Source organism: Schistocerca americana, chromosome 6 (genome assembly GCF_021461395.2).
Source record: "Schistocerca americana isolate TAMUIC-IGC-003095 chromosome 6, iqSchAmer2.1, whole genome shotgun sequence".
Taxonomy (NCBI): domain Eukaryota; kingdom Metazoa; phylum Arthropoda; class Insecta; order Orthoptera; family Acrididae; genus Schistocerca; species Schistocerca americana.
The window spans coordinates 231,612,468-231,640,379 of NC_060124.1; the positions used below are offsets into that span (position 1 = coordinate 231,612,468).

At 38.2% G+C, this 27,912-nt stretch overlaps 1 protein-coding gene across 1 annotated transcript in view; it reads left to right on the top strand.

Moving 5' to 3' along the window:
• LOC124619879 (centrosomal protein of 120 kDa-like) overlaps window positions 1–3,108 on the top strand; it is a 191,579-nt gene extending 188,471 nt beyond the window's left edge. The window contains exon 16 of the mRNA XM_047146505.1: window positions 2,833–3,108. Within this exon, the coding sequence (XP_047002461.1) occupies window positions 2,833–2,997 (165 nt within the window). The 3' untranslated portion in view covers window positions 2,998–3,108. The remainder of the gene's footprint in view (window positions 1–2,832) is intronic.
• The last annotated feature ends 24,804 nt before the right edge of the window (window positions 3,109–27,912 follow it).

Here is a 27,912-nt window from a genome sequence, read left to right on the forward strand (position 1 = left end):
GGAGGCACACATACCAGGTAACATAAAAACACCTGTTCCTTTTTGTATTGCAAAAAAAAAACTGTCCTGGAACTGTTGTGACAAAGGGAGTACTTATGTTTCACAGCTAGAGCAGACTCTAGCTTGATGTTGGTAGAGAAGCATTAACTGAAGGGTGTCAGGCAGGAACATACAGAGACACTATGGGCAGCATAATGTGAGCAGCTATAACCTGCAATGACCATATGCCTCTAATTTTTGAGGGCTATCCTGAGAATTGCATTATACAAAGTCGGTTGAAAAAATTCCGTAACTTTGTCCACAAAATTTTTCTGTGCTTGCTTTTTAGTTATTGTGCATGGTCTCCTTTGAAATACTCTTCTCCACAATTGATACACTGCTCCCAGTGCCATTTTCACTTCTGGAAGTAGTCTTGGAATGCCTCTTGCTGAATCACGCGAAGCAGCGTCTGCAGATTTTTTTCCTCTCACGTACCATTGCAAATCCTCGTCTTTTCAATGGGGTTCTGAACTTTGGAAATAAAGAAAAGTCTGGAAGGGCCAGGTCTGGTGAGTTTGGAGGATGAGGCTCCACAATGATTTCATTTTTTGTGCAATAGTCGCTCATCAAAAGGGCTGAATGTGCAGGTTCGATATCGTGATGCAAGAACCATGAATTGACTCACCACATTTCAGGCTGTTTCCTTTTCACATTTTCTTGCAGGAGTCCCGACACGTCCCAATAGTACCATTGATTAACAGTTGTCGTGTGGCATGAATTCATGATGAACTAATCTTTCAGAGTCAAAGAAAACTGTCAGCATGACTTTGACATTTGACCTGACCTGATGAACTTTTTTAGTTTTGGAGAACCTTTGCTACCCATTGTGAAGATTGAACCTTGTTCTCAACATTATAACTATAGACCCATGTCTCATCACCAATTATGATTTTCTTAAAGAACATATAATTTGCTTTTCACAGATTGCGAGGCGAAGGTCTTTCTGGTCTCGGTTCATGAGCCGTGGGATGAACTTGGCGGCAACACGATGCATTCCAAGATGCAGTGTCAGGATTTCATGACATGATCCAACTGAAATGTTACATTCTTCTACAATATCTCAGTCAGTCATTCTTCGATTGGCACGCACAATTTCGTTGATGTTCCTGTCATGAGCGTAGTCAGTAGACATCGAAGGGTATCCTGAATGAGGATCATCTTTAACTTCTGTCTGGTCAGTTTTAAACCATGTCAACCATCTGACACCGAGTAGGGCTTCAGCACTCATCACTGTAGGCTTTGTGCATCATTTGGTGTGTCTCTGTAAAAGTTTTCTTGAGTTTCATGCAAAACTGAATGCAGATGCACTACTCCTCTAACTTTGCTGTTTCAATGTTTTGCAAACTGTGCGACACAACGTTCTACTTAATACAGCACTGAACAATAATTAACAGACTTTCTTTAACTTTCTTTCACATGTGGCAGCATTTTCGATTACGGCTGACATTATAAAGAAGCACTGTAAAGCACACATTGGCAGCAGTGATCTGAAAATGACGCACATGTCTTCTCCTTGAGTCAGAGTAACTGCTGTGCATGCTCGGAACTGCGATCGTATCGCTGCCACGGATAGAAATAGAGATGGAACTTATTTTGTGGATGAGCCTCGTAATTCACTTTCTGTGAATTCCTTGACATCAGCTGTATTAGGTATAGACCTGCTAACCCAGATGATGAATTAAGTAGACTACAATATGAGGCTGTAGGCAGTGCGATATGAAAGCTTCTCTCAGTCTGGGGAATGTTCATGGATAGCTGATCCGGTTAAGGTGAACACTCACAATAAGCGGGAAATCTAGGTTTGAGTCCCAGTCGGGCACAAATTTTCATATGTCGGCATTGGGATAGTAGATCCGTATAACCGCTGATGTCAAGTAATCCGCAGTCCGGAAATTAATTTCAAAAATGAATGAAATGCCTGTCAACCAGAATGTCTAAATGCATTAACATCCACTATCTACTCCTAAATGGATGTCAGTAAGATTTCCAGCACAATATAGAGCAGCTACCCCAAAGAAATTAAGACCTTTTCTTAATTAAAAAAAGGTTAGGTGTGTTATTTGTGAGAGACAGATATTTTCTTTCACAAGATGCATTGGAAAGCACCAGTTCTACATCTCAAACATTTTCACATATAATTCAAGAATTGGTACATGAATTTCAACAGAAATTTCACATTGTATAGCACAACTACTGCAGAAAGCTTTAAGCTTGATTTATTATAGAACTGGCTGACAGGTAATGGAGATAAAGATCTAATGTCAGTCTCAAAGTATCTTTTTTCACAGCTCCTGGGATCTTTTTCTCCATGTTCCATAATTAGCAAAGGTTTTACACCATGGAAACATATTGTATTGATAAACATAATGAAATTTGTTATGAAGTTGTCATGTTATTACTCTTGGTGTAGGTTATGTAGATACTGATAAAACATTGACTTTTTTAATGACATTTTCTTGTATGTATCTCAGAAGGTTTATGTTTTCACTATGACATGCACATTTTCTTATGATGTAGTGAGCTTAGCTACACTTTGCCTAAGCTTACCTATCACTTTGCCTAACTAAATAATTAAGAAACTCACAGAATATATAAATACAACTAACTGAATTGACTAAATGAATATAACTGATACAAGGAATATATACAAACAGTATCTATGTAAATTAAATCACCACATGCTGCACTTCACTGCTAGACAGAAAATAGATGTTTTGCATCCCCATGTGTAACCATTATGTCTTATCTTATGTGTAATTTGAAAGTAATATGCACAACATCTTTACTCCACAGCACCAGAAGTCACCTACAACCTTTATAAGTTGTCACGAAGATGTGCAGCGTGATGCTTCAAGACTAATAGAAGAGATGGACACACTTCTCAGTACAGGAAACTATACTGAAGATGATCCAGTTATTTTGGGATTAAAAAATGAGATAAGAAATCTACAGTTGTAAAATAACTTAACTACCTGCACACATAATTAAATTATTAGCCTGTGTCTAGCAAAGATGAGGAGTATCTCTTGGCATGTCATCATAATACTGTATGTAATATATGACTCTTAAGTGGTGGCATTGTGGTTTTCATTCCAAAGACTGGTTTAATGCAGCTCTCCATGCTAGCCTATTCTGTGCATGCTATGTATCTTTGTGTAACTAGCTGCTTATCATATTTGCATGAATATAGGCCCCATGGAGCTATAGGTTGAATCTAAACTTTTGCTGTGAGATTACAGTAAAAAGTGAACCTTGAATGTAGGTTGCACTACTAAATTTATGAAAAAGTGCACTTAGACAGTGCTTTTAGTTGCATGTTTTGCCACCCTTTCATCAAATTCTGCATAACTAAGGCTGACTTATCACGTGGACACAAATATGTGACATTCATTTATCTCAGAGCACTGCCAACATTAAGCTGCCCCTAGTCTCGAAAGCTGCACATTGTTAAGGGTAACGGTGCCAGGGCTATGGCAAGCAGCCAGTGCTGTCTTCCTCTCATCGCTCCTTTCCCCTAGGCAGGCAAAATGCCCCTCTTGCCATTGCCAACAGCCACCGTGCGAATTGTCAACTCATCCGGGACAAACAGTACATGATGCAGACAGACACTAAATTAAAGTGTAATGTAATTGTATAGGTAAAAAAATCTACTCATCAAACGGTAGCAGGAGAACACATACAAAGTTATTTAAATTTTGCAAGCTTTTGGAACCAGTGGTTCCTCCTTCTGGCAGAAGGGTTAAAGAAGAAGGAAGTGTTGGCGACTGCACCAGATGAGATCTGAAAACCTGAGAGCTTAATGGTGGAAGATAGGATACTACACAAGACAGAGATTACTGCCAAAACATTGTGCATGAGTTAATAAGAGCAAAAAGCTAAATGCATTGTATGTGATAGAGGTGGGGGGGGGGGGGGGGGGGGGGCAATAGAAAAGTCAGAAAATGAAAGACATAGAAAACTAAAAGGGAGTGGAAAAAAGGATAGTTACTGTGAAGAAATGCTGAGGCCTAAGAAATTAATGTAAATTAAGGCCACATGGGTGGCAAGAACCAAGGACATGTTGTAATGTCAGTTCTCACCTGCGGAGTTGTGAGAAACTGGTGTCTATGTGAAAAATCCAGGTGGCACTTATGGTAAAACAGGCACCAAGATCTCGACTGTCATATTGCAGAGTATGCTCTGCAACAGGAAATCACTGAATAATGTTGGCAACCATACATAACAATTGAGCAATGCAGAGCAACAATATTATACCATGGTATCTTCTGAAGAAGTAGTGCCCAAATTTGATCATTTGGTTTGTGACAATGGGAAAGGAGCATGCTTGTTACACAGTGAAATTTAAACTTCAAATTATCAGCTGTGCAAGGGAACAGGGAAATTGCACATTTGATGTTGATGGAAAAAAAAGGGTCATCGGTGTTGTGAAAATGAAGAGAAACTGTTGAATATTGGGCATGTTGGGACACTAAGTGTTTTTACGGCGAAAAAACTCATAGAAAGATTTTCCAAACCAAAATTTATTTTCACAAGAAGAGCATTTCTTAAAATATTTTTCTACGCAGTTGCCACCATTCTTCAGATATTTGTCATAGTGAGAGACCAACTTTTCTATGTCGTCTTCACTGCTGAACACTGTTTTTTGCATTGTCATTGTGTCCAAGTGCCTTCCTCCAGAATCATGCTTAAAGTTCAAGAGTAAGTGGCAGTCAGAAGGTGTGAGATCAGGGCTGTATATGGTGGACGATCAAACTGCTCCCAACTGAATAGGGTTTTGAGTGATGTCAACAGAATGGGCACTGTGTTACTTGAAACAACACAATGCCTTGACTGAGAATTCCATGTCTTTTGTTTTGAATTGTGCACTGACATTTTCTCAGTGTTTCGTAGTATCTTACCACTTTGATGATTTCATCTTTGAGAAGGAACTCAACTAGCAGAATGCTCTGTCTGTCCCAGAACACTATGCACATGATTTTTTGTGCTGACAATGTTGCTTTGAATTTTTGGTTTTTGAGGGATTGTGAGAGTGCTGCTTCCATTCCATCCTCTGTTGTTTTTATTTTGGAGTGACATGACAAACCCAAGTTTCATCGCTGGTCTTAATTCTGTTTAAGAATTTATCTTGTGAGGGTTCATTTATATTTTAAGGTACCTTGTTGTGATCTTCAGCCAGGAGTAATCTGCAAACTTATTAAATATTCTTCTTAACTGTACCATAACTTATTTTTTACTAAAAACCAAGACTTGGTAACTCCAGTATTAGATGGTAAGTATTATGTTGCAGTAGACCTTCTGGATTATGAATAACAGATGTTTTTTGATAACATACATATATACATTGTTGATATAAACTTCTGGTCATTGGTATTTTGGCAGAAGACTCTTTGCTGCCTTTGACTGTTTTGCCTGTCAATAGTCCAAATACATCTTCAACACTCTTGGAGTGGCACAAAGACCAGCGGAATACCTCATTCAAATAAAAAAAAAAAAAACGCAAAACACGACTTGCCCCCTAATAAATCTTCTTACAAAGTGATTAGAATTTCATATTCTGATTGATTATTCTGGATGACAAAAATACATATAATTCTGCTAAAAAAGCTCGTTCATTTATGTTCAAAATTAGTATGAGATTTCACTTCCACTCAGTGAAATTATTTATTTCCAAACTTTGGCTACAAAATATTTGGAAAATCTCATACCCTCATACCTGATGCCCCTTATAAATAACCAAGTGTTTGGGTACTAAGTAGTTTCCACCTATAATAAACCAGTGTGAATTACCTCAAAGAAAATGGTCTATTGATACACAGTCAACACAGATTTAGAAAACGTTGTTCTTGCAACATACAACTGGCTCTTTGCTCACACGAAGTGTTGAGTGCTATTGACAAGGGATTTCAAATTGATTCCGTATTTCTAGATTTCCAGAAGGCTTTTGACATTGTACTGCACAAGTTGACAAGTGGCTTGTAGTGAAATTGCGAGCTTATGGAATATTATCTCAGATATGTGACTGGATTTGTGATTTGTTGTCAGACAGGTCACAGTTCCTAATAACTGATGGAAAGTCATTGAGTAAAACAGAAGTGATTGCTGGCATTCCCCAAGGTAGTGTTATAGGCCCTCTGCTGTTATAAATAATTTAGGAGACAATCTGAGCAGCCATCTTAGGTTGTTTGCAGGTGATGCTGTCGTTTATCGTCTAGTGAAATCATCAGAAGATGAATATAAATTGCAAAACGATTTTGAAAAGATATGTATATTGTACAAAATTGGGAGATTGAGTCAATAATTAAATCACTGATGACTAAGGACTCTCGTGGTTATGATGGAGTGTCTAGCAGAATATTAAAGTACTGTGCTGTACATGTTAGCCCTGTATTTAGCCATAATTGTAGTTTTTCCTTTAGGAATGATCAGTTTCTTGAGTAGTAAAGCTGCTTTATAAAAAGGGAGAAAGGGATAATGTAGATAATTTTAGACCTATTTCTATGCCATCAGTGTTTGCAAAAGTTATTCAAAAGGCTGTGTATGTAAGGATAATTGATCATTTCATATCACATGATTTGCTATCAAATGTACGGTTCGGCTTTACACAAGTCATTTAACAACTGAAAATGCTAGATTCTCTTTTCTCTCTGATGTACGGGATGTGCTAAACAAAAGGTTTCGAATGCTCAACATTTTTTTTTTTATTTAACTAAGGCATTTGATTCTGTTGATCACAAAATGTTGCCCAGAAGTTGGACCATTACAGAATACAAGGAGTAGCTCACCATTGGTTACTTTAGCAACAGGCAGCAAAAGGTAATTATTCACATTGTTGATAATGGCTGTGATGTGGGATCTGAGTGGGGTACTGTCAAGTGCGAGGGGGGGGGGGGGGGGCAGAGATCGGTGTTGGGGCCACTCCTGTTCCTTATTTATATAAATGATATGCCCTCCAGTATTACTGGAAACTCTAAAATATTTCTGTTTGCTGATGACACTAGCTTCGTAGTAAAGGATGTTGTGTGCAACGTTGGCTTGGTTTCAAATAGTGCAGTACATGACGTAAGTTCATGGCTTGTAGAGGATAAACTGACACTAAATCACAGTAAGACTCAGTTTTTGCAGTTTCTAACACATAATTCAACAAAACCTGACATTTTAATTTCACAGAATGGGCATATGACTAGTGATACTGAACAGTTCAAATTTCTAGGTGTTTAGATAGATAGTAAGCTGTCATGGAAAGCCCACGTTCGGGATCTTGTTCAAAGACTTAATACTGCCATTTTTACTATTCGAACGGCATCAGAAGCGAGTGATCATTCGACACAAGAATCAGTCTACCTTGCTTATTTTCATTCGTTTGTGTCATATGGTATTATATTTTGGGGTAACTCTTCCCATTCTAAAAGGATATTTTTGGCTCAGAAACGGGCGGTTCGAGCAATAAGTGGTGTCAGTTCACAAACCTCTTGTCGACCCCTGTTCATAAGTTCAGTACATGAAATGAAGTTGGTAATGTGATTCTTATCAAACTTACCAACCTCATCCTCACCCATAATTACTTCACTTTTGAAGGCCAGACCTACAAACAAATCAGGGGAACGGCCATGGGAACCAGGATGGCTCCGTCCTATGCCAACCTCTTCATGGGCCACGTGGAAGAGGCTTTCCTGAAGACCCAACAGCTGCTTCCCCTGGCCTGGTATTGGTTTATAGATGACATCTTTGTGGTCTGGACTCATGGTGAAGAAACACTCCTTAATTTCCTCCATAACCTCAACTCGTTTTCGAATCTGAATTTCACCTGGTCCTTCTTCACAACCCAAGCCACCTTCCTGGATGTTGACCTTCATCTTGTTGATGCTCACATCCACACCTCTGTCCATATCAAACCCACAAACAAGCAGCAGTACCTTCACTTTGATAGCTGCCATCCATTCCACATCAAACGCTCCCTTCCCTACAGCCTAGGTATTCGTGGCAAACGTATCTGCTCCAGTGACAAAATCCTCAACAATTACACCAATAACCTAACCAGTGCTTTCCTCTACCGCAACTATTCTGCAGACCTTGTCCACAAACAGATCTCCCAAGCAATACATTCTTCCCCATCCAACAATAATGTTCCTACCCCAGACCACACAGAAGCATCCCCCTTGTCACCCAATATTATCCTGGCCTTGAATACATCCTTGTCAAACCCTACAATATTCCCAGACCACCTTCTCTACCCAGCGGTTCCTCCCCCTCTAACCGACCCCACTGCAAAACCTGCCTCATGCATCCCCCCACAACCACCTACTCCAGTTCTGCTGCTGGTAAAACATAAACAACTCAAGGCAGGGCCACATGTGAAACAACACATGTCATTTATCAGCTGACATGCCTGCACAGCCTTTTACATTGGTATGATGACAACTAAACTGGCTAAGCGCATGAACGGGCACAGACGAACTGTCCGCCTAGGAGATGTCAAATACCCGGTAGCAGAGCATGCCCTCCAGCATAATTCTAGGGACCTAGGAGCCTGCTACACCGTACGTGCCATTTGGCTTCTCCCATCCCAACACCAGTCCCTTGGAATTGCGGAGATGGGAACTTGCACTCCAACACATCCTTCCATCCCGCCATCCCCCTGGACTGAACCTACGTTAACCAACCTCACTCCCATTTACTCTTCAGTCTTCTCCTCTTTCCCTCTCGTCTTTAGCCATTCACACATCTTTTCATCTTACATAGTTGTGTTTATCTTTATACTATATACCTCTTCACTTCTGTATGCATCCTCTTTGGTTTGATGCTGGCACAGTACTTACAATAGAATATCTTTGGCTTCCCTCTGACACCCATGCCTCCTTCTTTGCTACCCTCCCTGTTTACCTTTCCCCTGTTGCTTCATAACGTGCGTTGTGAGTAACTGAATCCACTTTCCCTTCTTCCCCCTTTTTTCCCCCTCTCTCCTCCCTGACGAAGGAACAGAGTTCCGAAAGCTAGGATAAAAATTTTCTGTTTTGTGTATCTATCGGCTGTACTGAGCTGGGGTAAGTGGTGGCCAGCCTCTCTATCTCTTTGTTAGTATTTATATTACAACCTGTCATCAACATATAACAATACTTTACTTCTAAGCTGGTTTCCCATTGCTCTTTCCAGAGCTCTTATGAAAACTGAGACTGATACATTTAGGCCAAATGGTAGCACTTTGAGTTGATATGACCTTCCTTCAAACAGGAATGCTATATACTTCTGTGAATCTTTGTAGAGGATAATCTGCCAATAACTCAACATCAGATCCATAGTGATGATGTATTTTACTCTTTCAAACTTCGCAAGCAGTTCCTCTATTATAGGGGGTCTGTCTCTCTCTGGCTCTATTTTCTATTTACAGTTTGTGCATCCAACACTATACGTACATTACCATCTGGTTTTGTAACAACAACTAATGGATTGTTACAACAGCTGTCAGACATTTCTATAATATTCCATTGTAACATTCTTTCAGTTTTTTTGCACTAGTGGCATCATCAGTACTGGTATGGAGTAGGGTCTCACATTAAATGGATTATGTGGTTTAATCTTCAATCTACAAATGAAGTCTTTATAACACCTGGGCATGTTGAAAATACTTTACATGTCTACATAATAAAGAAGTTGTATCTTCCTTTTTTTAATGTGTAGATTCTGTGATTTGTTTATGTTATTAATTATGTCTGCTTCATTCCCTTGTATCATGTCTGCCCCTAATTGGTACCTGCCATTCTGTTCTAATGTAGTTTTTATCTATAAAGCGAGTCCTAATCTCCTTGTGTTGCTTTGCTCGAAATGAATGACAGCCAAGTCGTCTTGTTCCCCGCATGGGAAGGTTGCTAACCTGTTGGAAGTTTAACGATACTTTCTTGTCCGACAACCAGTCTATGTCTAAAATCGTAGGTGAAGTTGAACTTCCCACTACAAACATTGCTTTTTGAAATGTGTGGGTTTTTAATGTGAATTCGATAAACAGTTCTGCATATACTGCTTTGCTTGTCATACCTGTTATCTGTATTCCTGTGACAGTACCTGAGGGAACGCATTTAACAAATTATATTGCTGTAAGAAAGAGTGTTCTTTTACTGATCTGTCACTACCAGTGTCTAAAATAACTTCCACGATTATGTTATTTACAATGCAAGTCAATTTTGGTTTCATATATTCTTTTGTTTGTGTATTTTGTTCATCCCCCCCATGAACCATGGACCTTGCCGTTGGTGGGGAGGCTTGCCTGCCTCAACGATAAAGATAGCCGTACCATAGGTGCAACCACAATGGAGGGGTATCTATTGAGAGGCCAGACAAACATGTGGTTCCTGAAGAGGGGCAGCAGTCTTTTCAGTAGTTGCAGGGGCAACAGTCTGGATGATTGACTGATCTGGCCTTGTAACACTAACCAAAACGGCCTTGCTGTTCTGGTACTGCGAACGGCTGAAAGCAAGGGGAAACTACAGCCATAACTTTTCCCGAGAGCATGCAGCTTTACTGTATGATTAAATGATGATGGCGTCCTCTTGGGTAAAATATTCCGGAGGTAAAATAGTCCCCCATTCGGATCTCTGGGCGGGAACTACTCAATAGGACGTCATTATCAGGAGAAAGAAAACTGATGTTCTACGGATCGGAGCGTGGAATGTCAGATCCTTTAATTGGGCAGGTAGGTTAGAAAATTTAAAAAGGGAAATGGATAGGTTAAAATTAGATATAGTGAGAATTAGTGAAGTTCGGTGGCAAGAGGAACAAGACTTTCAGTCAAGTGAATACAGGGTTATAAATACAAAATCAAATAGGGGTAATGCAGGAGTAGGTTTAACAATGAATAAAAAAATAGGAGTACGGGTAAGCTACTACAAACAGTATAGTGAACGCATTATTGTCGCCAAGATAGATACGAAGCCTACGTCTACTACAGCAGTACAAGTTTATATGCCAACTAGCTCTGCAGATAATGAAGAAATTGATGAAATGTATGATGAGATGAAAGAAATTATTCAGGTAGTGAAGGGAGATGAAAATTTAATAGTCATGGGTGACTGGAATTCGCCAGTAGGAAAAGGAAGAGAAGGAAACGTAGTAGGTGAATATGGATTGGGGCTAAGAAATGAAAGAGGAAGCCACCTCGTAGAATTTTGCGCAGAGCATAACTTAATCATAGCTAACACTTGGTTCAAGAACCATAAAAGAAGGTTGTATACATGGAAGAATCCCGGAGATACTAAAAGGTATCAGATACATTATATAATGGTAAGACAGAGATTTAGGAACCAGGTTTTAAATTGTAAGACATTTCCAGGGGCAAATGTGGACTCTGACCACAATCTACTGGTTATGAACTGTAGATTAAAACTGCAGAAACTGCAAAAAGGTGGGAATTTAAGGAGATGGGACCTGGATAAACTGAAAGAACTAGAGGTTGTACAGAGTTTCAGGGAGAGCATAAGGGAACAATTGACAGGAATGAGGGAAAGAAATACTGTAGAAGAAGAAATGGTAGCTTTGAGGGATGAAATAGTGAAGGCAGCAGAGGATCAAACAGGTAAAAAGACAAGGGCTAGTAGAAACCCTTGGGTAACACAAGAAATATTGAATTTAATTGATGAAAGGAGAAAATATAAAATGCAGTAAATGCAGCAGGCAAAAAGGAATACAAACGTCTCAAAAATGAGATCGACAGGAAGTGCAAAATGGCTAAGCAGGCATGGCTAGAGGACAAATGTAAGGATGTAGAGGCTTATCTCACTAGGAGTAAGATAGATACTGCCTACAGGAAAATTAAAGAGACCTTTGAAGAAAAGAGAACCACTTGTATGAATATCAAAAGCTTTGATGGAAACCCAGTTCTAAGCAAAGAAGGAAAAGCAGAAAGGTCGAAGGAGTATATAGAGGGTCTATACACGGGCAATATACTTGAGGACAATATTATGGAAATGGAAGAGGATTTAGATGAAGATGAAATGGGAGATATGATACTGCGTGAAGAGTTTGACAGAGCACTGAAAGACCTGAGTCGAAACAAGGACCCGGGAGTAGACAACATTCCATTAGAACTACTGACGTCTTTGGGAGAGCCAGTTCTGACAAAACTCTACCATCTGGTGAGCAAGATGTATGACACAGGCGAAATTCCCTCAGACTTCAAGAAGAATATAATAATTCCAATCCCAAAATAAGCAGGTGTCGACAGATGTGAAAATTACCGAACTATCAGTTTAATAAGTCACAGCTGCAAAATACTAACGCGAATTCTTTACAGACGAATGGAAAGACTGATAGAAGCCGACCTCGGGGAAGATCTGTTTGGATTCTGTAGAAATGTTGGAATACGTGAGGCAATACTGACCCTACGACTTATCTTAGAAGAAAGATTAAGGAAAGGCAAACCTACGTTTCTAGCATTTGTAGACTTAGAGATAGCTTTTGACAATGTTGATTGGAATACTCTATTTCAAATTCTGGAGGTGGCAGAGGTAAAATAGAGAGAGCGAAAGGCTATTTACAATTTATACAGAAAGCAGATGGCAGTTATAAGAGTCGAGGGACATGAAAGGGAAGCAGTGGTTGGGAAGGGAGTGAGACAGGGTTGTAGCCTATCCCTGATTTTATTCAATCTGTATATTGAGCAAGCAATAAAGGAAACAAAAGAAAAGTTTGGAGTAGGTTTTAAAATCCATGGAGAAGAAATAAAAACTTTAAGGTTTGCCAATGACTTTGTAATTTTGTCAGAGACAGCAAAGGACTTGGAAGAGCAGTTGAACGGGATGGACAGTGTCTTGAAAGGAGGGTATAAGATGAACATCAACAAAAGCAAAATGAGGATAATGGAATGTAGTCGAATTAAGTCAGGTGATGCTGAGGGAATTAGATTAGGAAGTGAGTCATTTAAAGTAGTAAAGGAGTATTGCTATTTGGGTAGCAAAATAACTGATGATGGTCGAAGTAGAGAGGATATAAAATGTAGACTGGCAATGGCAAGGAAAGTGTTTCTGAAGAAGAGAAATTTGTTAACATCGAGTATAGATTTAAATCTCAGAAAGTCGGTCCTGAAAATATTTGTATGGAATGTAGCCATGTGTGGAAGTGAAACATGGACGATAAATAGTTTGGACAAGAAGAGAATAGAAGCTTTCGAAATGTGGTGCTACAGAAGAATGCTGAAGATTAGATGGGTAGATCACATAACTAATGAGGAGGTATTGAATAGAATTTGGGAGAAGAGGAGTTTGTGGCACAACTTGACAAGAAGAAGGGACTAGTTGGTAGGACATGTTCTGAGGCATCAAGGGATCACAAATTTAGCATTGGAGGGCAGCGTGGAGGGTAAAAGTCATAGAGGGAGACGAAGAGATGAATACACTAACGAGATTCAGAAGGATGTAGGTTGCAGTAAGTACTGGGAGATGAAGATGCTTGCACAGGATAGAGTAGCATGGAGAGCTGCATCAAACCTGTCCCAGGACTGAAGACCACAACAACAACAACATTTTCTTCATGTAGTAAGACATCTGTGAAACTCTGCTTGTAATCATACCTAATGAAGCTAGAATAGATTTGTTGTGGCTGGTTTTCAGCTGTTTCAGAGGACTGAACATCTGCCTGGAAGTGTATTAATTTTCCCTCTCTGTCATATTTGTGCTGTTAAATCTGTTATTGTTCCCATTTCTGTTACTGTCCCCTGTATGGTTACAATCATGTCCATTGTGTACCCTCTTTCCTCCAGTCTTAGCACTAGTGGATCGAGATCCTCTGTTAACATTACTCTGTTGATTATTAGTGTTGGTATTGCTGCTCGTATGCCATTTTTTCTGATTGCCTTTCACTGTTGCACTTTTTATAGATATTCCAATAAGTTGTTCACTTTTTCCCAATCCTTCCCTAACAATTTGTCCCTTACACACCATAGTAATCGGCTAATGATGACTTATAATAAATGTTCCTCTCTTATGGAATTGTCTAGATATTTTGCTTTGCTAAGATGCTATTCCACAAAATCTCTTTACCCATTCCGTGAACTACTATTGTATGGTTTCGATGCTAAAAGTTCTAATCTCAATTTCTTTTTGGGCTACCTCACTCCTGTACCTTGACTTAAATGTTGTTTTGATATCACTGTAGGCTGTGAATTCTTCTAGCTTAACATACCCCACTGTGCAGCATCACCTGTCAAATGACTTATCGCAAATCATATCTGATTAAAATCTGATTGGGAATCAGGTAACATTCTCTAAAATGACATTAGAAAGAAAACGGGGTGAATATCACACGAAGGTGAAAACTCAGGAGAATTTATGATTTAATCCTTTGCTTAGTGTTGTGGTGAAGTCATTGCAGTTATTAGTTACTGTCCTGTTCTTTAATAACAAGTCTTCTACTTCTTTTTCTTAGTTCTTTCTTTGTCTTCCCCAAGCTCAGAGAGTTATGTATCACTGCCTTTGTGTTTGAACGTAAAATTTCATTATTGTGAAAAGTTGGGTGTTCCCGACACTGCAGATGTAGTCTTTCCAGAGGTTGATTTATTGTCTACCAATTGTGTACAATGTACATCCTTACTAAATTCCAATTTTTGTGTCCTTGGTTCCAATTCGTTAATTATTACAGACAAAACGTCAATATTTTTACTTAGTGTAAGTTTATAACAGTGTTTTGTATTCGTCACTTCCTTTTCTAATTTCTCAATTATCCTTGCTAATTTGTCATTTTCTGCTTTGATAGTGTGTACATGCTCTAAGGTCCATCTTGTTTTGTTTCCATTATTTCGAAGTGCCTATCTATTTTGGAAACATGATCGAAACCCATGTTCAATCTTGTTTCCAACACATATCTCTTGCTGTTAAATTGGGTAGTGAATGTATTAAATCGTGTTCCCAAATTCATGAGGCTGTTGTTAATTTGCATCAATCTGTTTTCTACCTGTGTGAAAATGCATTTATATCCATAACTGTAGTATTCAAGTGAGCTAACTGTTGTAAAACTGACTGCATTAACTCTTGCACGGTCATGCTGTTATCTATGTGTGCCATCATATTACTTCCAAACTAAAACAAATTTATACGTATCTCACATATTAATATAGCTATACTGAACTACCCTGAAGAGCCAAAGAAACTGGTACACCTGCCTAATATTGTACAGGACCCCCGTGAGCACACAGAAGTGTCACAACACGACATGGTGTGGACTCGACTAATGTCTGACATAGTGCTGGAGGGAATCGACACCATGAATTGTGACGAAGCAAGCTGGGATATTTTTACTTCCCCACTTGTTTTGCCATCTGCATCCTTAAATTTTTTTTAATTTTTCACTATTTACTATTAACAGGCGTGAGTATAATCCGCATTTCCATAAAATAGAAAGGTTGACCCTCAGTTTTAAAGAATATAACACCAAATCTAATTTTGTGCTTAGTTTTATGTATGTAATTGATTTTTAATTTATTTCGACTATTCCTAGTTAGTATCTTTTGTTATAGGGTGAAACAGTAATTGTTTCATAACTTAAATTCTATTGTTGAATTATAAACAAATATAAATTCTGTCTAATTATAAACATTTGGAGGGACAACTAATAATATTCATAAAGTATCTACTTGGCCCTAGTGCAAAACATATTAGCAAAGCCAGCCCTTGCTTGTGTTACTATATATATTAATTTCATGATTTAAAAAATTAATTTGGCTTAACCCGTGTAGCAGAAGAAAATGGTAAAAAGAACCAGTTTTTCGATGTATTCAGTTTCGAATGAGTTAAGTTTTAATTGTAATTTCTATAAATTTAACTTCAAACAATGTGTAGTTTCAGCACCTGTTATTGTCAGGATATATAAGGGCTTGAGTTTTGGTGCGGAGATAGTCAGTCCACAGTTGAGTTTCAGATGAGGAACCGTGTTGGTTAGATCAACAACAAAGCATCCGTGAAATAAGTGTAACACAATGAGGCCATGTGTTAAAACAATGACAGTGTCTGTTCCATAAGTAGCTTGTTATTCTTCAAGAACTGTGTTGTTAGGTTGGTTTTTACTAATTGTAGATATTCAGTAGTAAACTATTGTAGCAGTATGTGGATGTTCACCTGCAATCTATTAATGAGGCTTATTGAAAGCTAAACAATACAGCACTGGCCATATATAACTGTGTTTTATTGGGGGGTTGTGAACAGTGAAAGTAAACAAATGTGAAATGTAACTGTGCATCTGTTGGCTACATTATTTACTGTAGTCAGTGTCAAAATTACAAACCCCATATGTCAGCCAGTGTAGCAATACAGTACGTCGACACCGAGGACAATCAATGAAGAAATAAAGCAGGCGAACGTCACATTTGTTGCCCCGATATGAGGACTATTGTATGTGGGCACAATAAACTAGTACTCCCTGTGAACTTAAACAGTACAATGGTGCAACAGCCAATCAGCACATGGGTTTCATGGCCACAGTATAACAGCAACCAATCAGTGAGTGGGTTCTATGGAAGCAACCATTGAGTACAGGAGCAGTCAGCATGCAGGTCGACACACCTGACCCAAGATAAACAAGATGCCTTGCCAAGGGAATTACAGCTAAGTGATACATAATGAGTGGCCGTAACGAACAAGACTGTGTGACTGAGAACAAAGCTGTAGAGGCTAAGCTGTTAAATGAACAGAAAGACCTAAGTGGGACTGGTTCCATAGACGATATTGATCATAAATCAAACATGAATGTAACTTTGAATGATGGGGACAAAAGTCCTATTGTAGATGGAATGATAAAAGCATCATATACATTGTGTGTTGAAGTGAACGAAATGGACAAAAACAGTACTGAACTGGGTAAGATTGTTGAAGTTAAGGAGGAGGAATCTAGTTGTGAAAATCAGCAAGGGCAAAAGTTTATGCTAACAGAAAAGTGGAAGCGATGTTAAGGCAAATTGTGAGTATTTTGAGCAATATAGGTATGAAAGAAGACATTAGTAGGTTAGAGCATAACCTAAGTAGAACGTAATACTAATGAGAAATTAACATTGAGTATTAAATGTGTAGAAGAGAGTGAGAAACTTTGTGATGACAATAGTAGGAGGTTGGAGGCTTCTGACAAACAGTGTAAAGATGAAGTGAAAGCTGCCAGGAAATTTTGTGCTGAAAACTGGGTTAAACTTGAGTACCAAATCAATCCTTTAAAAATGATTCAGAAACTGAGGTAAAAACCAAGTGTGCAATAGTGGTAGAGGAAAAACTGGTAAAAGTAAATGAAAATGTAGATTCAAAATTGACTGAAATGGGAAAAAAGGTGGAAGAGGTACAAAATCTAAAGCACAGAGAAAGTGAAAGTGGGTCTGATTCTGACAGCAGTTGTAATGATGATAGAAATGATGAATCCAGGAGTGATGAGCATGAGGTGTTTGAATTTATAATTGATAATGATGGCAATGTGTTTAGTAAAGAAAGAATAAAGGAGGATAATGTTGGGCCTAATGAAGAGTTAGAGTTTGAGAATGGTACTGAGAAAGAGGACCCTGCTATCTGTTATTTGACTGTGTCTGATAATCATTTTGGTAAGCAGGATCATAGTTTTTCCAGTGAAAAGAATAATGTGAATTTGTTGTATGAAGAAGATTGCATGTTAAGTAAAAAGGAAGTGTGGCACCCTTTAATAACAGCAAGTGTACAAGGTGTACATGTTAAGTGTTTACTGGACAGTGGTAGTGATCTGAGGGGCATTTCACAGACATTTTTTTAATCTATTAAGAACACAGAGCGTATAGTAGTGATGCATGTTTCTGGAATAAAAATTATTGGTGCTACTGGTAAGCTATCAAAGAGTGTGAAACTAGAGGTACTATTAACTGTGGAATTGGCAGGACAGCTGTTGGAGTGTAATTTCTTGGTGCTTCAAAATCTCAGCATTGAGGTAATATTTGGGACTAATTTCTTTTGTAAATATTCTATGTTGGATTCATTATGTGGCGATATTGCTTACCCCAGCTGTTTGTCTCATTTTTCATGTCTCCTGAGGCAGTCAAACTCTTCTCCTATCCTATCTGTAGTTTATAAGTGAGTCAGAAACATTCTTTCTTTGACTGTCACAGGATTTGGCACAACAGCAGGATACTTTAGTATAGGGAAATGTTAGAAGAAGTTTCTCAAATCTATGTATATATTATATTATGTTGTGTTAGTGATAAGTAATGTAATCATAAGAGGATGGAAGAAAGTAAATTGGTACCATGATTGAAGAATTTCTGTCAAACAAAGAGGTAAGGTAAACAGAAAATAAAAGGTGTCAGCATATATAGAGGAGAAGGTGTATCTGAAGTAATCAGCTCATGTGTGAAATTAGTGTGATTTGGTGCAACAACAGAGGCAATATGCAATATAAACCATCTTGGATACCAGATCTTAATGTTAATTGTGGTATAGTAGAAGTGTTTGTGTTCGGTGCAGTCAGTATATTGAGAGATAACTATCTACATATAAAAGTGTGTCATGGTACAGCCTTTTCTAACATTAAGGAATTCCAACTTAAAATATAGTTGCCTGGTGTAGTGTGTGTGGAAATAATAAGCAAGATTTGTATGTATATTGCCTTTCAGGCTAGAATCTCAAGCAATTTAATGGAATACAGTGAAATAATTGTTTTTCTAAGTGATAATTTTGTCTGATCAGTAATGAGAGTTATGTTAGCCTTAGCATAAGGATCTGTTACTGTGGAGTGTTTTTCAGTAGAATCAGTTTTGCATTAGACAAGCAGAACATGTGTTTATTTATTAGATAATGAAGCAATAATGAAATAATAAAATAATGAATAATGTTAGGCTCTTAATGGTTAGGGAGCCTGTCTCTGCAGTAGGGTTATTTTTTGAGAACGCACTCCGCTAGCTAATGAGGTAAGAAAGGTAAGTAAAATAATGGAGCTGACAGACATGCTTGAATAATGCAAGAGATAACTGTATACAAACAAATGTGGTGTAACTGTATTGATGATCTAATTGTGAACTAGGCAACATTGGGTACTGTTTATATTGTGCAATTCATGACACTGCAGCCGAAATGAGAGATTAACAGAAAGAGCAATATTTACAAGTCATATATTTATTTTATTTTATTTATTTAACCTGATCAGATTAGGGCCATCAGGCCCTCTCTTACATCGGACCAGTGTTCCACACAAGCAGCATTTCACACATCAGAGTTACATCATGACAATAGCTTAAATGAGAAAATTAGATTACCCTAGTGACAATATAAATAAAGAGTAGTGACTAAGACCAAATAAAGTAAATGTGGCAGTATTTTTACAACAGGTGCTATACATACAGATTATGATAAAAGCAATAATAATAACAGTAAAAAAAAAACAAATAATAATGATAAACATGACTAAGACCTAATAAAGTAAATGCTGGCAGTATTTTTACAACGGGTGCTATACATACAGATTATGATAAAAGCAATAATAATAACAGTAAAAAAATCAAATAATAATGATAAACATGAGAAAAATTGGCAATAGTAATGAAGATTTGTGCAGTTGCACATTAATATCTTGGTGTGTAAAGTAGATGTTTCCTAGTATAGCGAGTTTTGGGGAAGGGAGATTTAAGGAGGGGGAAAGAGGGAAGTAATGAGGTGAAGTGCATTCATGTACAGAGGAAGGCATTACTGTTGCTTAAGTAGATACGTCATTAACTGTTTTTTGAAGCTGGACATGTTTTTAAGTTCTCTAACATAACGAGGGAGGTTATTCCAGAGTCGGGTTCCCGCTACTGTAAAGGACTTGGAGAAGGTGACTGAGCGATGCAGTGGAATGGAGAGGATTTTATTATAATGGGAACGTGTGTTTCTGTCATGTTGTTCCGACATGAGCATTAGGGACGAGGAGAGATATGAGGGACAGTGTACATTTATAAGGCAGTAGATGAGACAGAGTGTATGGAAATCTATGCGTTTGTCTGCATGCAGCCAGGACAATTTTGCATATGCTGGTGAAATGTGATCAAAAATTCGAAGGTCACAGATATATCGGACGCAGGCATTCATGACCAGTTCTAGACGTTGCGAATTTTCCTGAGAGAGGCCTTGTAGGATAATATCGCTGTAGTCAATGATTGGGAGTATAAGCGTTCGTACTAATTTCTTTTTCAGATTGAAAGGGAAGAGTTTTTTATATTTTTGTAGGACATGAAGGGATGCTGATGCTTTTTTGCACACTGCAGTTACGTGCTCTGTCCAATTTAGATTTTCATCTATTATTACTCCCAAACTCTTAGCTGAGGGAGAGAAGTTAATATTTGTTCCATTTAGGATAAGAGGTGGTACGGATTCCCGATGTTTTGGGCTAATGAGCTTAGAGTGACCAACAAGTACCGCTTGGGTTTTAGATGGGTTTAGTTTTAGACCTATGTCCTATGCCCATTTTGACAGTGCATCGAGGTCAGTATTGAAATTTTCAATTGCTTTCTTGAGATTGCTTGGTTTCGCACTTAGATACAACTGAGGGTCATCAGCATACATATGATACTTGCAATAGCTCAGAACCGATGACACATCATTGACATACAGAGAGAAGAGTATAGGACCTAATACTGAGCCTTGGGGAATGCATGACACTACCTGCCGCCATTGTGATTTTATATTCCCAGACAGGATGCGTTGCTGACGAGACGTCATGTATGAGCGAAACCATTGCACTGCACTTGGTGAGAAATTTAGACCACTAAGTTTGGCTAGTAAGATGTCGAAGTCGACAGTATCAAATGCTTTGCTGAAATCTAAGAGGCAAATGATAGTCGCTTCTTGTCTGTTCATGGCAAGTTTCAGGTCATCTGTCACCTTTATCAGTGCGGATGTTGTGCTTCAATGTTTACGGAAACCTAATTGGTATTTGTCTAGATTGGATCTATAGGTTATCTGAAAACTTCTCTGTGTTCTGAGGAATTTTGAACTTAAAGTGGTAATACTGGAATGAAGGACAATAAGTTTGCTGATTAACTGATAAGTGTAGTGCTAAAGTGTTGTGAATATTGTGACAGGGCTATTTGGTAAGGAAAAGTAGGGCAATGATTTGGCACAACTTCCATCCCCTTAATTTTGATTTGAATAGAAATTAAGTTACGTGATGGTGACTCTATTCTTTTTTCATATAGTTACAATTAGTAAATCTGTGCTACTGCACATCTTGAATATTTTACTATTTTGCAAGTGGGAAAGAAACAAAAACCTTTCAAGTTTAACTGGTTTGACAGAGTTATGACCTAGAGTAATGTTTGGTAGTGTAAGGTGTACTTGATTTTAAAATTATTTTTTAGTCACCACCTTTCGGACTATAGTCAATTTTAGTGCTAATTGTTGTAATGTTATGAGAACTATATATTAAACTCATCTTAACCATTGTAGCAGAAGAAACCATAAAAAAAGAACCTATTTTACGATGTATTCAGTAAATAGAAGGAGTTAAGTTTTAATTGTAACTTCTATAAATTTAACTTCAAACAATGTCTAGTTTCAGCACCTATTATTGTAAGGATATATAATGGCTCCATTTTTTGTTCCAAAACAGTCAGTCCATGGCCGAGGCCGAGTTTCAGACGAGGAAGCTGTATTGGTTAGAGTGTAACACAATTAGGCCATGTGTTAAAACAATGACATTGTCTGTTCCACGTGTACCTTATGTTTCAGCCAGTGTAGCAATGCAGTATGTCAACACCGGGAACAATCGACTAAGAAATGAAGCAGGCAAATGTCACAGAATCCTGCAGGGCTGTCCATAAATCTGTAAGAGTACTAGGGTGTGGAGATCTCTTCTGAACAGCGTTGCAAGGCATCGCAGATATGCTCAATAATGTTCATGTTTGGTGAGCTATGGGGCCAGCGGAAGTGTTTAAACTCAGAAGAGTGGTCCTGGAGCCACTTTGTAGCAATTCTGGATGTGTGGGGCATCTCATTGTCCTGCTGGAATTGCCCAAGTCTGTCAGAATGCACAATGGACATGAATGGATGCAGTTGCTCAGACAGGATGCTTATGTACATTTCACCTGTCAGAGTCATATCTAGACATAGCAGAGGTCCAATATCACTCCAACTGCACATGCCCCACACCGTTACAGAGCCTCCACCAACTTGAACAGTCCCCTGCTGACATAAAGAGTCCATATATTCATGAGGTTGTCTCCATATCTGTACTATGTCCATCCACTCAATAAAATTTGAAACGAGACTCGTGCGACCATTTTTCCAGTCATCAACAGTCCAATGTTGGTGTTGACGGGCCATGACGAGGCATAAAGCTTTGTGTCGTGCAGTCACCAAGGGTAAAGAAGTCGGCCTTTGGCTCTAAAAGCCCATATCAATGAAGTTTCATTGAATGATTTGCACACTGACTCTTGTTGATGGCTCAGCATTGAAATCTGCAGCAATTTGTGGAAGGGTTGCACTTCTGTCACAATGAGCAATTCTCTTCAGTCATCATTGGTCCCATTCTTGCAGGATCTTTTTCTGGCTGGAGCGATGTCAGAGATTTGGTGTTTTACTGGATTCCTGATATTGGTGGTATACTTGTGAAATGGTTGTATGGGAAAATCCCCACTGCATCTCTATCTTGGAGTCGCTGTGTCCCATCGCTCATGCGCCAACTATAACACCATGTTCAAACTCACTTAAATCTTGATAACCTGCCATTGTAGCAGCAGTAACCAATCTAACAACTGCGCCAGACACTTTTTGTCTTGCCGGCCGAAGTGGCCGTGCGGTTAAAGGCGCTGCAGTCTGGAACCGCAAGACCGCTACGGTCGCAGGTTCGAATCCTGCCTCGGGCATGGATATTTGTGATGTCCTTAGGTTAGTTAGGTTTAACTAGTTCTAAGTTCTAGGGGACTAATGACCTCAGCAGTTGAGTCCCATAGTGCTCAGAGCCATTTGAACCATTTGAACTTTTTGTCTTACATAGGCGTTGCTGACTGCAGTGCCATATTCTGACTGTTTACATATCTCTGTATTTGAATACACATGCTTACACCAGTTTATTTGGTGCATCATTAGATGCCTTACTCTTGGAATGGGTGTAGATAAATTCACTGTAATGGTCTGATTTTTTATTTACTGTATGTAATAGTAGACTGTTTGAATGTCACAAGGACCTGACAGTAGGCAACTGTATTCACAGAAGTTGTCACAAACTAATTGCTGTACTAGTACTTCTCTTTAATCTATACTTTCATGCAATCACACCACTGCACTTTGAAAAGAAGAATGAAAAAAAAGTCAGAACCTACCAAGTTACAGTGTTTTGTGACTCGTGGGTGGCTGCAAAGATGGTTGCTGTTTGGCATCGTCTGCTACTGTTGTTATTAGTGTGCTGTCTCACTACTGCAACCAGATGACAGCTGCCAACCTTCTATGCTGTGAACAACTTGTAGGACCATTTGTCGTTGGAGCTCCGATTGTCCCTATATTGGTAGATGTTGTCGATGTAGTCGTAACTCCGTGGATTTGTAGTTGCTTAGCAACTGGATTCCAGTTCTGATGTTATATATTCAATCATGAACCAGAATTCCAATGTATGGAAAAATCAGTTATATTGTTCCAAATTGTTGAATTTCACTTTTTGTGCTTTTGGCTGTACTGATTCTTGATGTTTCATCATTGTATGGTTGTTTCTAATGACCTTTGATTAGTAACTTTAGTATTGGTTAGTGCTGCGTGTTACCAACACCTGTTACTTCATTAAAATCATTAGATGTGGAAAGAAGAATGTACATTTTGACTATTTCCATATTGCCTGGTTAATGGTGACTTCTTGTGTTAGCACTTTAATTTTCATACCCAGATCTTGCTTATTGATGTTAAATCTTGCTACCCAGTTTTTGAGTTGATGTACTGATATTACTTAATCATCTTCCAGTTTGTTTCACACCAGGGCCGGCACGTGTGAAGGTTCATTTATATTTTGTCACCTCATTGTGATCTTCAGCTCGGAGTAGTCTGTGAATCCCTGACTAGTTAAATATTCTTCTTATCTGTAGAATAACTTAATTTTTACTAAAAACAGTACTTGGCAATTCCAGTCTTTTAAGGCTTTTATTGTGCCTGTAAATACAACACATATTAGATGAGAAGTGTCTTGTTGCAGGAGACGTTCTGGGCAATGAATAACAAGCATTTTTTCAATACATACATATATACATTATTGATATAAACTTCTGATCATTGGTGTTGAGGCAGAAGACTCTTTTCCACCTTTGACTACTTTGCCTGTCAAGACCCCAATTACATATTCAACACTCTTGGAATGGCATGGAGACCAGGCAGAATACCATATGTAAATAATAAAATACACAAAACAGGATTTGTACCCTAATAATTTTTTTTACATAATAATTAAAACTTTATATTCTGAAAAATTATTCCGGAGAACAAAAATGCATATAATTCTATTAATGAAGGTTGTTCATTTATATTCAAAAGTGGTATGAGATTTCACTTCCACTCAATAAAATTATTTATTTCCAAACCTTAGCTACAAAAATCTGGAAAATCTTGTACCCCCACAATCTCCATCATTCCTGTATCCAGTAAGAAATATGAAGTTGCTTCATTTTGTTAACATTGGTAAGAACTTTTGGAACTCAATAATTTGCAAAAAATTAAGTGTTTTATGACAGCCTCATGCAAAACAGTTTTTGAAAGTAATGGAAAGATTTGTATTGTGAACTGTCTTTCCATGAATTTTTTTCATTCACTCTTTGCCAACAGAAGGCCAACAACTCTGTGCTTCATCATGAACACTGGTTTGTCCAGCATTGAATTGCCTCACCCACTTTTTCACCATTCTATCAGTCATTACATTTTCACCATAAATCTCTACAATTTGACAATGAATTTCAGCTGGCTTAACATTTTTTGCATTCAAAAACCATATTGCAGAGCACACTTCGCAATAGGCGAGTTCTGAGATTGTCTTAAACATTTTAAACTATCACGAACATATTTTAACACAACACTATCTCACTGTAAGGGCATCAGTGGAAAGACAATGAATCAGAGAGATGAGTGCAATGTGCGGAACCGCGACACTAGTATTGCAGTGGTGGTAGAATGAAATGGTACTTACTTTCTGGACATGCCTCTTAGATCAAAAAGTCGATGTTCATTTAGAGGGCAAAAGTGCAGATATCCAGATGTGGAAAGAGATTTACTTGATTTTGTAGTTCAAACGAGGAAATGCAGATATGACAATTGAAATGATTCAGATTGAAGGCCGCAAATTAGCACGTAAAAGAAACATTTTTCCCATGGAGCTTAATGTTTTGCATGAGTTGGTTCAGTGATTTGTGTGATGAAATAATCTGTCTGTTGGTTGCATAACTACAATTGTGCAAAACTGTCTCAAGCCTACAAAAGTTTGATATCTTTTCAGTATTATGCGATCCAATGCTGATGCAAAATTTTTATTTGATTTCCCAAATAGGGGATGCAGACCAAATGCTGGCCTGTTTTGATATGCCGAACTGCACTACAGTAAGTAATGTTGGGCAACATAGTGTGCAAATATGTACATGAAATGCTGAAAAGGAGAGATGCACAATGATGCTGAATGTTATGTCTGATGGATAAAAATTGCCACCTATGTCTTTTCTAACCCCTCCCCCAAGGGAGAAAGCTTCTCAGCTGGTATTATTGTAAGAGCTCATGACAGTATTTGGATGACAGAGGAACTGGTCCTAGACTGGATTTCAGCTGTGTGGAATAAGCAACCAGGAACTCTTCTTTGCCAAAAATCAGTGTTTCAGTTGCATAATTTTCAATGATGATCGAGTGAAACAAAAACCAACATAAAGAAACAGTGACCTAGTAATTATTCCTGGTGCAATGACAAGTGTGTTACTTTCTTTGGATATGTGTATCAAGTCAGAACTCCTGTAAGGCAATTCTGTAGAAATTACAACATGAACAAAGCAACTTTGATGCCAAGAGGCCATTTGCAACGTGTGTCTTTGTTAGAAGCATGCCATTGGAATTTGGCTGCTTGACAGTCAATATTAGAAGAACTGATCATGAAAAGTTTTTAAAAAAACTGGATTTTCCAACAATCTTGATGGAGCTGAATATGACCTTCTTTGTGATACTGACTGTGAGCAGCATTCTGGATAGTCAATCTAGGGTGAAGAATCAGATGTTGGCGATGCTGTGATGGTGTGAAGTGACTGTGCTTGATTTGATTATCGGTGGGTACAAACAAGCTGATACAGTTTTGTGGAACAAAGTTTCTTTTCTTTTTTCAAGAACAGCTGTATTTGTAAACAGGGTATACTAGTGCTGGCCAGTCACCGTGGGATTAGTGAAAACTGTGCTTTGTCTGCGAGTGCTAGTATTCAGTATTACAACAACACACATCTTATATTTTACATATACCATCAGAATAAAAACTATAGCCTTCTGGATACAGTTTTACCAAGGTAAGTTGACATGGCTGTTGGGAAAGGTAGGAGGGCGTGCCTTGGCCTCACATTATAACTGACTCATCGTTAAATCCAAAGATTTCTGGGGTTATGGTTCATGACATCACACCACTGGTACCTGGTACTGCTACTGCACCTCAGCCATGTTTCCGCCTAACTGCAGCAGCAGCAGCAGCAGATGGAAGATGAGTGCAAACTGTGCTGTTATCTCTGCCACAGACAAAGGAAACTCCCCGTCGCACTTCCCTCTCCCCCCCCCTCCCCCCTCCCCCCTCAGATTTAGTGGTAATATGAGCCAATTGTGACAGCGCTTCCCTGCCTTATTTCTTCATTTATTGTCCTCGGTGTCGACGTGCTGCGTTGCTACACTTGCTGAAAAATGGGTTGTGGAAGTACAACACCGACTACTTTAAATGATGTAGCCGTCAAGTGCACATTTGTGTTTCACAGTACTTTACTCTCACTGTTCACAACCCCCACCACCAATAATACATAGTTATATGGCCAGTGCACTATTGTTTAACTTTCAATAAACCTCATTAATACCTTGCAGGCAAACATCCACATACTGCTACAATAGTTTCCTGTTGAACATCTAGGAGTAGCAAAAACCTAACCATAAAGTTCACAGTTCTTGAAGAATAGAAAGTTATGTATGGAGCAGACACTGTCATTGTTTTAACACATGGCCTAATCGTGTAACACTTATTTAACTGTTAAGTTGATGCATTGTTGTTGTTCTAACCAACACAGGTTTCTCGTCTGAAACTTGGCCATGGACTGACTGTCTCGTCAGCTAAAACCGGGCCCTTATATATCCTCACAATTAAAGCTACTGAACTTACACATTGTTCGAAGTTAAATTTCAGAAATTACAATTAAATCTTAACTCATTAAATTAACTGAATACATCAAAAAATTCCCTCTTTTTAACAGTTTCTTCTACTACAAGAGTTAGGCCGAATTATTTGTTTAAATCGTGAAATTAACACATGTAAGTACGCAAACAATACTTTGGACAAACCTGTTATTTACTTTGGAGTTAATTAAGAGCCAGCTTTGCTAACATGTTTTCAAATAGAGCCAAATAAATAGTTAAAGAATGCTAATGTTTCGTCTTCCAATGTTTATAATTATTATAGAATTTATATTTGTTTATATGTCAACAACAGAATTTAAGTTACAAAACGATTAATGATTTCACCCTATAATGAAAGATACTAACTAGGAATAGTCAAAATAAATTAGAAAATCAATTACACACATAAAACTAAGCACAAAACTAGGTTTGGTGTTATATTCTTTAAGACTAAGGGCCATCCTTTTTCTTTTGTGAAAATGCGGATTATATTCATGTATGTTAATGATAATTAGTTAAAAATGAAGAAACGAATTTAAGGAGACAGGTGGCAAAACAA